The following is a 14,489-nucleotide window of genomic DNA, read 5'->3' on the forward strand; positions in this document are numbered from 1 at the left end:
AGCTGCTGCTTGATGAAGTCAGGGGCTTTGGTGCCTTTGTTGCCAGGTTGTTCTTTTGCCTCTTCAGGCAGAGCAGTCAGGAGCAGAGCTGACAGGGGCTCTGAGTGCGCCTGTGGTTTTGCTTTTGATAAGCTGCAAAGAGATGGTTGTGTTGTCCAGGCACCTGTGTGGGGCCACTCTTGTCCCGTGTGGCAAAAGAAACAAAGTGCGCAGTTGGGAACCCTTCTTCCGTGGCAGAAGCCAGAGGCTGCCACGTTTCTGCAGCTACTTTCTGTTGTGGAGTCTGTTTTTCAAACTGCACTTGAAAACTGCATTGGAGCCTAGAGTGGGGGCAAAGGTGCAGGTCCTTGAGTGCTGTCTCGTAGGGTTAAGAAGAGGAAGGAGATCTTGAAGTTCTGGCTGCTGTATTTGAAGTCAACTGTGCAACCTTGTGCCTGGGGAACTGCGTGGGAGAAAAGGAGCCAGGGGTGCGGGTCCACAGTAGCTGAACGTGAGCCAGCGTGTGCCCAGGTGGCCAGGAAGGCCAAGGGCATGCTGGCCTGTGTCAGCAATAGTGGGGCAGCAGGAGCAGGGCAGTGACCGTCCCCCTGTGCTGAGCACGGGTGAGGGCGCAGCTCGAGTGCTGGGTCCAGTTGTGGGCCCCTGTGAAGAAGAAAGACCTTGACGGGCTGCAGCGTGTGCAGAGAAGGGCAAGGGAGCTGGGGAAGGGTGTGGAGCCCAAGTGCCATGAGGGGGTGCTGAGGCAGCTTTAGGCTGGAGAAAGGGAGGCTCCTGAGGCACCTTCAAGCAGACTTCCCTAAATGCCTACATGACAGTGCTCGCCACAAGTGCCCTTGCATCCCCTGCCAAGCATCCCCTCCGTGCACGCAAGGGCTTTAGGCACTGCAGCAGGTGACAATTTTTTCTTGTGGTCTCTTGGTTTGTAGTTTGCTAGGAGGAGAAGCCCTGTTTATTTTCTCTTTCTCCAGCAAGCCAAGGTGCTTTTGCTCAACCTTTCCTGCCCTTTTCCAGCCCTGGGAGAGATTGCGATGCAGTTTTAGGTTTCCATGTGTGCAGCAGCAATAGCGAAGGCATGGCTGTGTAATAGCTGCTTTTGCATTTGAGAGCTGTTGAAGAACTAAAAGCCCAGCTTTGCAGAGAGAAGGTTGCTTGCTGAGAGTAGGCAGGGTGCAATATCTAATTCAGAGCAATATGCAGTAGTGTTGAATTAGGCCATTTTACTTTAGTTGGAGGCGCTTGGAATCCCATTGCTATCCAAGGCTATGATTTCTCCTTAGTAGAGCTGGTTGTAGAGCTGAATAGAGATAAGGTTAGAAATGACAGGTAACGGCCTGTCCCTCACGCTGCTGCCTCTCCACAGAGCACAGAACCAATCGCAGGCTCTCCTCTGGCTCCCTCTGCTCCTGGAAGAGAGGCCAAAAGGGTGCAAAATGTCCAGAAATCTCCAGCCGTGGTCAGACGCAAACCTGCACGTCCTGAGCCAGTAAGTGCCAGTTGTGGTTGGGGCTGTCTTTAGAGGAAATGAGAGCTGCAAGTTTCTGAGCGGCCAGCACTTGCTGGTGGTGGCCGAGGATGCTGAGTGCTGGAGTCCTGCCAGGACCTAGCGATTCCCGCCAGCCAGTGAGAGCTGGAACACGGCCTTTGAGCTGTCATGTTTAGGCCCCAGCTTGCTGGGATTCCAAGAGGGGCAAACGTGAATCGTGAAGGCTCCCCTGTCCCCAGAGGAGGGAGCGCTCAAAGGACACCGCTCTCAGCCTTGCCACACACGTAGGGGACACGGTGGCCTGGAGAGACGTGTCCCACTGCGCAGGCTGGCCAAGTAGCTGCTGGCACAAAAGGTGTTGATGTGAGCACACGAGTTGTTTGGGGTGGTTTGTCCACAGGAGCTTCTTGGGTGGGCCTACCTGGGAGTAGTTCAGAGACACACTGGGGACGGGGAGCTGCTGCTTGATGAAGTCAGGGGCTTTGGTGCCTTTGTTGCCAGGTTGTTCTTTTGCCTCTTCAGGCAGAGCAGTCAGGAGCAGAGCTGACAGGGGCTCTGAGTGCGCCTGTGGTTTTGCTTTTGATAAGCTGCAAAGAGATGGTTGTGTTGTCCAGGCACCTGTGTGGGGCCACTCTTGTCCCGTGTGGCAAAAGAAACAAAGTGCGCAGTTGGGAACCCTTCTTCCGTGGCAGAAGCCAGAGGCTGCCATGCTTCTGCAGCTACTTTCTGTTGTGGAGTCTGTTTTTCAAACTGCACTTGAAAACTGCATTGGAGCCTAGAGTGGGGGCAAAGGTGCAGGTCCTTGAGTGCTGTCTCGTAGGGTTAAGAAGAGGAAGGAGATCTTGAAGTTCTGGCTGCTGTATTTGAAGTCAACTGTGCAACTTTGTGCCTAGGGAGCTGCGTGGGAGAAAAGGAGCCAGGGGTGCGGGTCCACAGTAGCTGAACGTGAGCCAGCGTGTGCCCAGGTGGCCAGGAAGGCCAAGGGCATGCTGGCCTGTGTCAGCAATAGTGGGGCAGCAGGAGCAGGGCAGTGACCGTCCCCCTGTGCTGGGCACGGGTGAGGGCGCAGCTCGAGTGCTGGGTCCAGTTGTGGGCCCCTGTGAAGAAGAAAGACCTTGAGGGGCTGCAGCGTGTGCAGAGAAGGGCAAGGGAGCTGGGGAAGGGTGTGGAGCCCAAGTGCCATGAGGGGGTGCTGAGGCAGCTTTAGGCTGGAGAAAGGGAGGCTCCTGAGGCACCTTCAAGCAGACTTCCCTAAATGCCTACATGACAGTGCTCGCCACAAGTGCCCTTGCATCCCCTGCCAAGCATCCCCTCCGTGCACGCAAGGGCTTTAGGCACTGCAGCAGGTGACACTTTTGTCTTTTGGTCTGTTGGTTTGTAGTTTGCTAGGAGGAGAAGCCCTGTTTATTTTCTCTTTCTCCAGCAAGCCAAGGTGCTTTTGCTCAACCTTTCCTGCCCTTTTCCAGCCCTGGGAGAGATTGCGATGCAGTTTTAGGTTTCCATGTGTGCAGCAGCAATAGCGAAGGCATGGCTGTGTAATAGCTGCTTTTGCATTTGAGAGCTGTTGAAGAACTAAAGCCCAGCTTTGCAGAGAGAAGGTTGCTTGCTGAGAGTAGGCAGGGTGCAATATCTGATTCAGAGCAATATGCAGTAGTGTTGAATTAGGCCATTTTACTTTAGTTGGAGGCGCTTGGAATCCCATTGCTATCCAAGGCTATGATTTCTCCTTAGTAGAGCTGGTTGTAGAGCTGAATAGAGATAAGGTTAGAAATGACAGGTAACGGCCTGTCCCTCACGCTGCTGCCTCTCCACAGAGCACAGAACCAATCGCAGGCTCTCCTCTGGCTCCCTCTGCTCCTGGAAGAGAGGCCAAAAGGGTGCAAAATGTCCAGAAATCTCCAGCCGTGGTCAGACGCAAACCTGAACGTCCTGAGCCAGTAAGTGCCAGTTGTGGTTGGGGCTGCCTTTAGAGGAAATGAGAGCTGCAAGTTTCTGAGCGGCCAGCACTTGCTGGTGGTGGCCGAGGATGCTGAGTGCTGGAGTCCTGCCAGGACCTAGCGATTCCCGCCAGCCAGTGAGAGCTGGAACACGGCCTTTGAGCTGTCATGTTTAGGCCCCAGCTTGCTGGGATTCCAAGAGGGGCAAACGTGAATCGTGAAGGCTCCCCTGTCCCCAGAGGAGGGAGCGCTCAAAGGACACCGCTCTCAGCCTTGCCACACACGTAGGGGACACGGTGGCCTGGAGAGACGTGTCCCACTGCGCAGGCTGGCCAAGTAGCTGCTGGCACAAAAGGTGTTGATGTGAGCACACGAGTTGTTTGGGGTGGTTTGTCCACAGGAGCTGCTTGGGTGGGCCTACCTGGGAGTAGTTCAGAGACACACTGGGGACGGGGAGCTGCTGCTTGATGAAGTCAGGGGCTTTGGTGCCTTTGTTGCCAGGTTGTTCTTTCGCCTCTTCAGGCAGAGCAGTCAGGAGCAGAGCTGACAGGGGCTCTGAGCGCGCCTGTGGTTTTGCTTTTGATAAGCTGCAAAGAGATGGTTGTGTTGTCCAGGGACCTGTGTGGGGCCACTCTTGTCCCGTGTGGCAAAAGAAACAAAGTGCGCAGTTGGGAACCCTTCTTCCGTGGCAGAAGCCAGAGGCTGCCATGCTTCTGCAGCTACTTTCTGTTGTGGAGTCTGTTTTTCAAACTCCCATTTGAAAACTGCGTTGGAGCCGAGATGTGGACAAAGCTGTAGCTCTGAAGTAGGTGAAACTTTCATGTCTTTGTTTGTTGGTTTGTTGGTTTCCTAGGAGTAGAAGCCCTGTATTTTCTTTCTCAGCAAGCAAATGTGTTTTTGCTCCACCTTTATGCTCTTTTCTAGCACTGGACAAGATTCTGCTGGAATTATAGTTTGCAAGGTGGTGGTTCTGGAATTTGCAGTATTTTTGCATGAGAACACGTGCTTTGGGCAGGGACGGTTGTGCAGAAGGAGCTGTTCTGGTGGCTGGCCAGCCAGTAGGGCCTTGCACATCACTTTCAGGTTAACAGCGCCCGTGCCTTTTCGCAGCCCAGGGGATCAGAATGCGTTGTATTCCAGGTATGGGAATTCAGCAGGAAATCAACACCCTTGCATTCCAGCTGGTCCTCAGAGATCAGAGGGACTGGGAGGGGCTCAGCTTCATTTCTGAAGTGCAGCCACTTTAACTTCATCAGTCTGGTTGAGTCCAAGAGAAGAACTTGCCCCAGTACAGATGCACAAAGAGTGCAGTTCCCAGTGCAGTGCCCTGGGTCTGATTGCATTCCTTAAGGACCTTCCTGCTCTAGGTTCTCCAAGAGTGTGGTTTATTGAAGCAACAGGAGAACAAGTTCAGGATTGCCGCTTACCAGGGCACTGGCTACCAAGTGTTGATGTGTGTAGTGACAGAAAGCATAGGAAAAGAGAGATGATAACAGATAGATCGATCGATCGATCTATCTATCCATCTATCTGAAACTTCCTGTCTCTGCTCCAAGGCAATTGGAGGTGCAAAGCTCACCTAAAGACATCCTTTCAGGAGAGGAGGAGAGACATGTTCCATCGATCAATCCCGAGCAGGCAGAGATGTTTCCCCCTCCAGAGATGGTTGTTTTTTTCCCTCAGAGGTTTTCTCCTCCCCCTGTTTATCCTTTAAAGTTTGGTCTGTCCTATGGGTGTGGAACAATCCCATCCTCTAGGTGGGGTTTGGTGACTCTGGTCAAACATGCATTACAGGACACACGGTTTCCTTCACTGGCATCCTGAAGGGTGTCTAAGTTAATTTGTTAATGGGGCCTTATGAGGGTCTCTGTTACTGCCGGTCAGGATTCTCAGTTGACAAAAGAGGGAGGACAATAAACACCTTGGTCCTCCTCCATATACTGAGGTGGCCATAGAGGCCCTCTGACCTCCATTGGAGGGTCTTTGTGCGCATGCTCATCTCCTGAATAATCCAGGATTTGTAACAAGAGTGTAGATGTCAGAAAGGCAGGAATGGCAGTGCAGGCCTGAAGAGAACATGACTCCAGAAGTGTCTCTCACAAGGAGCAAGCTCACACAGGAAGCCACCTGCAGAGCCAGGGTGGGGCTGTGGGACAGGGCTGGGTGTCAGTCACTTCTGAAAGACAAACAGGACACGGCAGAAGAGGAGCAAGGTCCTCAGCAGAGCCTTGAGAAATGCCCCACGTTCCCTGTCAGATGCCTAAGTTTCTGTTGGAGCTTCAGTCCCAGATGGACCCTGACTGTACTGCCAGTGTCACTTTGGAATCTGTGCCTCCCCATGGGCAGAGAAGGACCCAGGAGAGCAGCAGCACAGTGCTTTGGGAATGTGTGAGCCCATCAGTCTCTGAGTCCTGCCCCACAAATGTTTTATGGGAAGTTGAAACCCATCTTCTCTTGCTTTCTGTGCAGCTCCTTCTAGAGAAAGAGCATGAGCAGATTGCTCTACCAGAGATGCCTTGCCAGACTTGGGGAGAGCTGTTCCCAGCCCAAGAGCAGCTGGAGCAGCTCAGGCAGCAGGTGGAAGAGCCACAAGAGAATGGCCAGGTGAGCCTGACTAGCCAGGTGACAGAGTGAAGGGCAGGAACAGGGACATAAAACGGAGCTCTTGGGACTGAGGAGGCCAGGAGTCCCACTGGCACTGAAAGCACAGAGCCTTGTCATCTGCAGAGACCAGCCCCAGGACGGGAGGGTTCCAATGGAAGCAGAGCTGGGTAGGGAAGCAGAAGAGAGTGGCTGAATGAATATGATTTTGAGGCCGAAAGAGGAAAAAGCTGAGCCTGATGGCAGCTCCCAGTCACTTGCTCTGCATTTGTGTGTACAGAACATCAAGGCAGAGCCACAAGCAGAGCTGCCCAAAGCCCAGAGTGACATCCAAGCTGCAAAGAAGAGGAACAAGGAAGACGTCAGAAGCATCCAAGAGGAGAAGAGTCTCCATCAGCACAGGAGCGATCTACAAGACCAGGTGAGTGTAAGAGCTGAAGCCACTCCACTCATGAAACATCCTCTCTCTTCTTCTTTACGGAACATCGACAAACAACTGCAGGCAGAGCTGCAGGAAACTGAGGCTAGGATCAAGGCAAGGGAGAAGAGGCTGGATGAAGGAATGCAAATCATCCAAGAGGCAATTAATCTTCTACTCCAAAAGCAAGAGGTTCTAGAAAAGCGAGTGAAACAGAGATAGCTGCTGCAGTCACCAAACTGGTGCTTTCTGCCCTTCCTACCTTTCCTCTGCAGAGCAGCAGGCGAGCTGGGTGATGTCTCTGAGTGTCATCCTGCTGTGGTCTCTATCACAGCCACTCTGAAGGACACGTCCTGGGCTGCTGAATCTCAGCTGCTGCCCTGGACAGTGCGACTAGTCCTTTGGCCTGTTGGCCAGCAGTCATCCAAATGGATTCCTGCTGGCCTGTTCCTGCTCTCCTTGTTTCTTGAGGTGTTTTTGCAGGTCAACTTGGTGACCCTGATGGATCTTGAAACAAGCTGTCTGTATCCCTTGTGAACCTGTTCTTTCCCTTTCCTCACAGTCTGTGACCCACAGCTGACAGGGATAAGCTGTAGCGTCTGACTGCTTTGTTGTGTTTGACTTGAGGTGGAAGTGTGGACATCTCACCTGGCAGCCTGCAAAGACTTCCAGCAAGTGATTGGCCACAAAGAGCCCCAAGGCTGGCGTGGGGCACAGGAACTGTCCCTGCTGCAGCTTGAGCCCGTCCTGAAGATGGTGGAAGAAAGGGGGACTCAATGGGAGCAGGTAGAACATTAGAACAAGGAGGTGCAAGTGTGTCCATAGCCCTTGGAGGGGGAAAAGAGTGCTTGGGAGGAAGTGGAATAGTCATTGCGGCAGTCGTCCTTCAGAAACTCCATGAAAATGGAACATGAATCTGGCCATGAGCTCAAGTAAAATAGGCCTTTGGTTTTGACCCATCCGGTTTGAGAAGTGGACATCCAAAAAAATCCATTTTAAGAGCCCTGCATGTGGCTGAAAGCAGCTTCCTATGGGCCTGCACTTGAAATGTGATCCCAGGGCAATCTCTGCCAGCCACACTTTCTGACACAAACTCATTTCTTGTCTCAGATCTCCACAGGCTCTCTCATGGAACCTGCTCCAGCAGCAGCAGCATTGTCTAAAGGAGCCTTTGCAGCCCAGCCTGAGAAGTGGAGCCAGGGCAGTTTGCTCAGCTCCAACACTGACACAGCTTCTTCCCATCAACAGGAGATGGAAGATTACTTCCTGGAGCTACTGAGTATGTCTTGTGTATTTCTTGTGTGAGGGACAGTGTATTGTGGGCCTGTGTCAGCATAGCTGTGCCAAATGTTCCTCCGCAGTTTGGTGTCACAGGGACATTCAGGACTCCTCGCAGGAAGTGCTGTGCTTCGAGGCAGCGAGGGAGTGCTCTGGGTGTTCCTGCTGCCTCTGAGCACAGCTCAGACTGCCTTGGGTTTGCCTGAGCTTCCCTCTCTGCTGAAGGCAGAAGCAGGGACTGTTCCTGGATCAGTAGAAGGCTGTGACCTAGCAAATGGTCTAGGCAAGTCCTCTGTGCTAGTGGCCAAACTGAACAGAATATTTGGCTTCCTAAATTCTCCTTAGACTCCTGATTTCTCAGCATTCATCAGAGCAAAAGATCTTCACAGAAATTGTTTGGTTTTTGGGTTTTGTCTTTTGGTGGGTTTGTAAGGATTTTGGTTGGTGTTTTTTTTGGTTTTTGTTTGGTTTGGTTTGGGCTTTTTTTTTTTTTTTTTGTGAAGTTGTTTTTCTCCATCCTGAAGGAGCTCTTCTGCCTCATGTGTCTTATTGGTGTAATTTTTATGACTGTTACTATTACCACTACTACATCTACAGTTGGTTTTTATGACAATGCAAATTTTTGCCAATGACCACTTCTTTGAAAAAACATCAAGTGACAGCACAAATTGAGAGCAAGAGGTGTTTTCCACATGTCCCCAAAGAAAAAGCAGATACTTTTATAACAATCCCTATTTAATATCCTAGTTTTATGCTTATAAGGATGTGTCCAAGAGACACATCGATGTGGTGTGGTCAGGTAAAACTGCACTGCCCTCAGGAGTGAGCCACCAGCCCATCCACTGTCTATCCCTCAGATCCGTGGCACTTTTTCATTCCTGATTCCCAATCATTCCCATGACTGTTAGAATGCTGCCCGTTGGGCCAACCCCTGCACAGCTCACTCTCTAGGAAAACACATGAAGCCCTTTGTGATTCTGCAGCACAACCCATTTAATCTGCTTCCTGCCCGTAACAGCTGCCAGTGCTGGGCTCTCAAGTAAGACCTGGTGGGGCTGAGAACAGAGCCCAGTTGACTCTGTGTCTACCATCACCTGTTGGGACAAAAAGGGCATTGATGTGCACCTCGGTGTGTCTGATCTCAAAGCCAATCCTCTTGTGTCCTGAAAGGGGGCAAGAGCTTGTAACGGGGCTCGGCCTGGCTGTGGCTTCTGGCCAGTGCTTGTCAGTGCTCATCCTTGGCCCTTCCCAGCCTTGCTGTGGTACCTGCCCTGCCCCTGACGGCCGGTGCGACTGCAGAGCTGGAGCCTTCCTTAGCTGAGAGAGTCCTGCTGCTGCCCGGCCGCTGCAGCGCGGAGCTGCCGGGAGGCAGCAGCCCCTCGTCTGGGCCGGCTTCTGCATCGCACGGCCTGGACTCACGAGAGGCTCAGCATCTCCTCTGGGCAGCTGTCCGTGCCACGCCGGCGCCTGAGGAGCACTGCTGTCCTTGCTGCCCACGGCCGCTGTGCCGAGCTGGGAAGACGGGGACGCGTGCGGAGCTGAGAGGGCGAGTCCGATGCGAGCGACTGATCCGCACAGTCAGGGTGAAGACAAGCAGTGTGGTTCTTCACATGGGGCACGGGCATCTTTGAACTCAGCCTGCCCATAAAGGCTGAGCATCCTGATGCTGAAAGCCCCGTTGGTATTGGTCACAACATGAGCTGCTCTGGTTTACAAAGAGAAAGGCATTCTTCTGGCAAACTGCGAAAGGTGGAGAAGATGCCCTCCTCTCCTGGGAATGCATCTCTCTGGGCTTTGTTTCCTCTCAAGAGATCTCTTCAGAGGACTGTAGAATATCAGTCTCAGTGCTGGCCATCTGTGCTGCAGAGCTGCCTGGCTTGTTGCTGTTGCTGTTGTGGTTCTTGTCGCTGTTGTTGTTGTTACCCAGATGACCACAAAAGGCTCAGAGCCCCAGACAATGGGGCTGCCTTTTGTATCTCCTGGAAGGTGGCATCTCTGCTTTAAAGTGAGCATCTTACACTTTGTTTCCCTCAGGCAAAATGGTGAGCATGGAAAATCCGGTGACGAAATACACTGAACTGGAAAATATCGGCAGTGGGTGAGTCCAACCACAGTTTCTTCTACAAAACCATGGGCCGGGTGTTCTGCTGGTGGAACATCTACCAAGTGTGAAGTCAGGCAAGCTGCAAACATGTTGAGACACTGGGGTTAGATTGGCCCATCTCTCAGTGCTGGGCAGAATTTGTACGTGTGGTCAGAAGGCATTGTCAAAGACATCTCCATGCTGCCACAGTCTTGCCTGCAGCAAGGAACAGGAGCTGGAAGATCTCCTGTCTCTCAAGTGTGGGACAGCTGTGTGTTAATTTCCTTAGCATTTTTGTATGTCTCAAAATCATACGGCCACACTAATGAAAGAGAATCTTGCTTGCCTGAAAGAGCAGCCTACCCCCCGGTAGCTGTCAGATAACAGTTCTCAGGAACAGTTCTTTCCAAGAGTTTGCTGAAGGAAATACTCGGTGCTCAGGATTAGAACCACACAGTTTAGAAACTGAAACTCAAGATGAAAGAATAAGCTCTCTTTTTGAGCTGAGGCACTAAAGCCCAAAGCTTCAGGAACAGGCCCAGTGCCCATGCACTTGAGAGGAAAAATGCATCATGTGCCCTCTGGCAGACCCCTCATGCCTCCTGCAGGTTTTAGGCACTTACAGCAGAGATCTCCTGTCTGGGCTGGCTTTCACTCCAAGATCTAAACAGCTTCTCCTTTCTTTGCTGCTGTTTTATTTCTAGGGGTTTTGGAGAAGTTTGTAGAGCACTCGACAATGCCACAGGAGGAGAGGTAAATGTCAACAGTCCCTGCAGATTCTGCAGCTCTTGAGGGCTTTCCCGCTCTGGTGTGAGTTGTGGCTGGAGCTTTGGGTCACCGGGACAGCTGTGCTGCAAAGGCACAAGAAGCACAGACTGGTGCCAGCCTGCAAAATACATTTGGGACAGTGTTTGTCCTTCTCAGCTGCCAGAAGGAAGGCAAGGAGAGCAGTGGTTCCTTTTGGAGAAGGAAGTGCTCACTCGCTCTCAGTGGCTAAAACAAAGGTGGTGCCTTAGAGCATCTCACTGCTTTTTTGTGGCTACAGCTTCAGAGTCCTGAATTCTCATTTCTGGCTGCCAGCAAATACGTCTGAATCTTCCTGGTAGTTCCTTAGCAACCTGCAGTGCTGCACTTGGGAACTGCACGTAGGGAGGGGTCTGCAAGGTGTCCCTAAAAGCCCTAAGCCCTGCTTATAGCCCAGGATCTGTATCCATAGAGTAGCAAGGCTTGGATTACTTCTGTGCACTCAGCAGAGAGTGTGGGCAGAGCTTTGTGGGTGATAGTTGAGACACCATTGTTACCAAGTGGACAAGGCAAAACGTCAGTGGCCATGTGTCCTGTTTCTGGCCTCAAGGGAGCGGAGACATGGGCTGTTGGAATGTCAGTTCCTAATTACTCCAGTGTCTAATCACAAGGCACTTCGGCACAGCTTGGCTGTGTCATTCCAAAATCACTCGCTCCATGTGCGTTGTGGTCTCGTGCCACCAACTTCTCAAGGTACTGATTGTCATTGTCATTTTAGGTGGCCATAAAGAAAATTAATCTCCAAGGACTGCGGAGAAAGGAAGTAACTGTCAATGAACTCATGGTCATGAAGATGAATAGGAATCCCAACCTGGTCAACTATTTAGACAGGTGAGTGGTCGTGGTCTTATCCCATGAATGTTTGTTTACCTACTGCAAGCATGAGAGGTCAAAAACCCGCTTTGGTCCGTGGCAGAAAATAGAGCCATTAATTATTGACCAATCATTATTTCTCTACTCATCTCCAGTGGATGGGAAGAGAGTGCATTTTGTCTGCATTAGTCTTCCCTGGCACACATAGTTGGAAAATTCTTCAAAAGCCTTGACCAGCGCTATCTTACTAAGTCAATACCCTCGAAGTTCACTGCCACCATGTTGTCTTGGGGCTTGGTTTTTCTCAAGAGTCTTAAATGCTGATGAATCATCCAAGAGAGGATTTCCCTTGGACTGCAGCCCCTCTTTTCCATTGCTGTGCATGCCAGGAAGACTAGGTGCTTTTTTTCCATAAACACCATGTGTGACAGCTTTTTACCTGGGCTGTTAGTAAACTGCGTTTTTCACTTGCTGGCCATCTAAGACATCTCCTTTTTCACAGCTGTGCCTTTCTCCTTGACACAGCACAGACTGCAATCACTGCACAGCCTAGAGGGAACGTCTATTCCTTTGAGTCTGTCCTCATTTCAAAGGGACCTGGAAACAAGAATCAGTCGTTGTCTTTTCCAAACAGTAGCCTAGCCATGCACGTTCATCTCCATGGCCTCATTTCCTTCTTTCAGCTACCTTGTGGATGATGAACTCTGGCTGGTGATGGAGTACATGGATGGAGGCACTCTGAGTGATGCCATCGATGAGATGTACATATCTGAATATGAGATGGCAGCCATCAGTCGGGAGGTCAAGAATCCCACCTGTGCTTCCGAGGGCTTGGGCAGGATTGTCTGGGAAACAGGGGCGGAGAACTGGAGTGGTTCCATGTGCCAAACTTTGCATCTGTGTGGCTGCTATGCTATGGGGAAGCAGGTGAACTGCGTGGCAGTGTGCCTGCCCTCACTGTGCTCTGTTCTTGTACTCTTATCTCCTGCTGTTGCATTCTCACTCTGTCTCTTGTATTTGTATTTGCTGTGCTCCACCTTGCCTCTCTGAATGTTTGCCTGGAGCCTGTCTTCACTGCATTCCTTGCCTGTAAAAGCAAAGGTGCTGGTGGCAGAATTTGAAACTAATGCTAAAAGAGACTCATTTCTCAGAGTCCTCAGCTGAAAAGGATAGCAGTGCACCCAAAATGCTGTTTGCTTCTGAAAGGTGACTCATGTGATACTTCCAAGTCTGTGCTGAGGCCAGCAATAAAACCTTTGCCATGCAGCCTCCCACCCAAAAGTGACCCACTTCACAGCAAAGGGAGGGACTCTTTCTTTCTTGGCAAACCCTTGTTTGTCCTCTGGATGAAGAAAGCACATCCACTGCAGCAGCAGTCATTCTGGCTGGCTTGCAGAGGACAGTCTAGAACAGCAATTCCCGTTGGCTCTCTCAAAAGCTGACGTGCCTTCCCTTAGAAAGGTAGTGTTGGAGCAGCAAGCTCTTCCTCTCAATGGCACTGTGTTCTGCCATTACACTCCATTCCCCTGGAAAGGGAATATTTTAGAGCTGTTTCCTTTCTTGTGTGCTCAAATCACACCACTAATTTTTATCCTCCTGTCTCTGTTTTCTCTCTCAGTGCCTGCAAGGACTGGATTTTCTTCACTCAAACTATGTCATCCATCGAGACGTGAAGAGCTGCAACATCCTTCTGAGAACTGACGGCTCTGTCAAGCTGGGTTGGTATATTCTTGGCCAGGCACAGCGTTCCGGGGATGTGGGGTTTGGGGCTGCTTTTGAGTGACTGCCACTTCCCCCAAAGTGGTGCTGGTGGCAGTGCAGGGACCCCTGCAGCGAGCCGAAGGCACAGTTGCAACGTGCACAGAGGTGTGGCGAGGAAAAAGCAGTCCAGAGTGGCACTGGTTTGGGTCTGTGTGTGTCCCTTCCAGAGGGAGGGAGCTACAATCTAAAGGTTCCAGGGAATAAAAGCCACTTCTGGGGGCAGCATTAAAAAATGTGGGGATTTTTGGAAGCAGACACTTCCATATTTCCTTGGCTAAAGTCCTGAGGAAACAGAGCAGGGATGGATTTCCAGGAGATTCAACAATGCATTCGCAGACTTACAGTGGGGAGTTCTTTCGCTTGGTTTCCTAATTGTACAGAACTTTTTTGTTCCCCTCAGCTGATTTTGGCCTCTCTGCTCAGCTCACCCCTGAGCAGAATCGAAGGAGCTCAGTGGTCGGCACGTCTTGGTGGATGGCGCCTGAGGTTGTGAAAGGTCAACCATATGGCCCCAAAGTGGACATATGGTCTCTTGGAATTGTGGGAATCGAAATGGTGGAACAAGAAGTTCCTCACTGGAATAGAAGTCCTACCTCGGTAAGGAGCAAATACTCACTGATCCCTCTGTCTTTTTCACCTATCCTGTGTTCTGTCCTCCATCAGACAAAATCCCATTGCCATCTGCTGGCACTGCTTCCACCAAGGTCCCCTTCTAAAAATGGCCCTGCAGTACATCAGCATCTGCTGTAGTTTTGGTTGCATCAGTGGGGGAACTCAGGCCTCACCTGAGTGCAAACACTCTCCATTCTCAGGCAACACTTTCCTTTGGGTTTTAAGTTGTTCCAGCTCGTCTGTCTGTGTAGATGTCTCTAATAACACGAAACACACATCTCAGAGCTGGTGTTACATTTCCAGAAAAGAAGGAAAGAAACCCAAACCAACAAAGTCTCTAAAGCAGTGGTTTTCTAGAGAAGAACTGCACTCCCTGTACAGTTTCTTGTCACTTGCCTAAAACCTGGGCATGAGGGTGTAAAGGCCACATAGTATCTTCTGCTTCTTGTGCAGTGTTGCTGAAACACTTAGTGACCATATTTCTGTCATAGCCCAAGCCACGTTCTCCACGTGACCAAGCTGCAGCCTGGTGACATGGAGAGCCTGCCAAAACCTCCCATTTTTTACCTGGCACTTTCTGGGATGGGCACATCATTAATGTATTGACTTGAGTATCCAGAAGAGCAGAGGGTTACCATAGGGATGGCATTTCTCCTTCTTCTGATTTGACCACGAAAAGTTATTCGTTTGCCACATCGG

General features: G+C 51.1%; 1 protein-coding gene across 1 annotated transcript; it reads left to right on the forward strand.

The window, feature by feature from the left end:
- Positions 1-7,023: 7,023 nt before the first annotated feature.
- Positions 7,024-14,252, forward strand: LOC125320293 (serine/threonine-protein kinase PAK 3-like). The gene is made up of 9 exons (XM_048292428.1): positions 7,024-7,225; positions 7,550-7,718; positions 9,752-9,815; positions 10,505-10,553; positions 11,323-11,435; positions 12,101-12,218; positions 13,036-13,135; positions 13,579-13,775; positions 14,244-14,252. The coding sequence occupies exons 1-9, from the start codon at positions 7,193-7,195 to the stop codon at positions 14,250-14,252; spliced, it is 852 nt and encodes a 283-aa protein (XP_048148385.1). The 5' UTR covers positions 7,024-7,192.
- Positions 14,253-14,489: the final 237 nt, after the last annotated feature.

Source organism: Corvus hawaiiensis, chromosome Z (genome assembly GCF_020740725.1).
Source record: "Corvus hawaiiensis isolate bCorHaw1 chromosome Z, bCorHaw1.pri.cur, whole genome shotgun sequence".
NCBI classification, from domain to species: domain Eukaryota; kingdom Metazoa; phylum Chordata; class Aves; order Passeriformes; family Corvidae; genus Corvus; species Corvus hawaiiensis.

Bases quoted from the DNA above. Each gene is read 5' to 3' on its own strand.
- LOC125320293 (XM_048292428.1), top strand. From the start codon at position 7,193: ATGGTGGAAGAAAGGGGGACTCAATGGGAGCAG. The intron at 10,554-11,322 runs GTAAATGTCAAC...TTGTCATTTTAG, and splicing joins ACAATGCCACAGGAGGAGAG to GTGGCCATAAAGAAAATTAA. The intron at 12,219-13,035 runs GTCAAGAATCCC...TTTCTCTCTCAG, and splicing joins TGGCAGCCATCAGTCGGGAG to TGCCTGCAAGGACTGGATTT.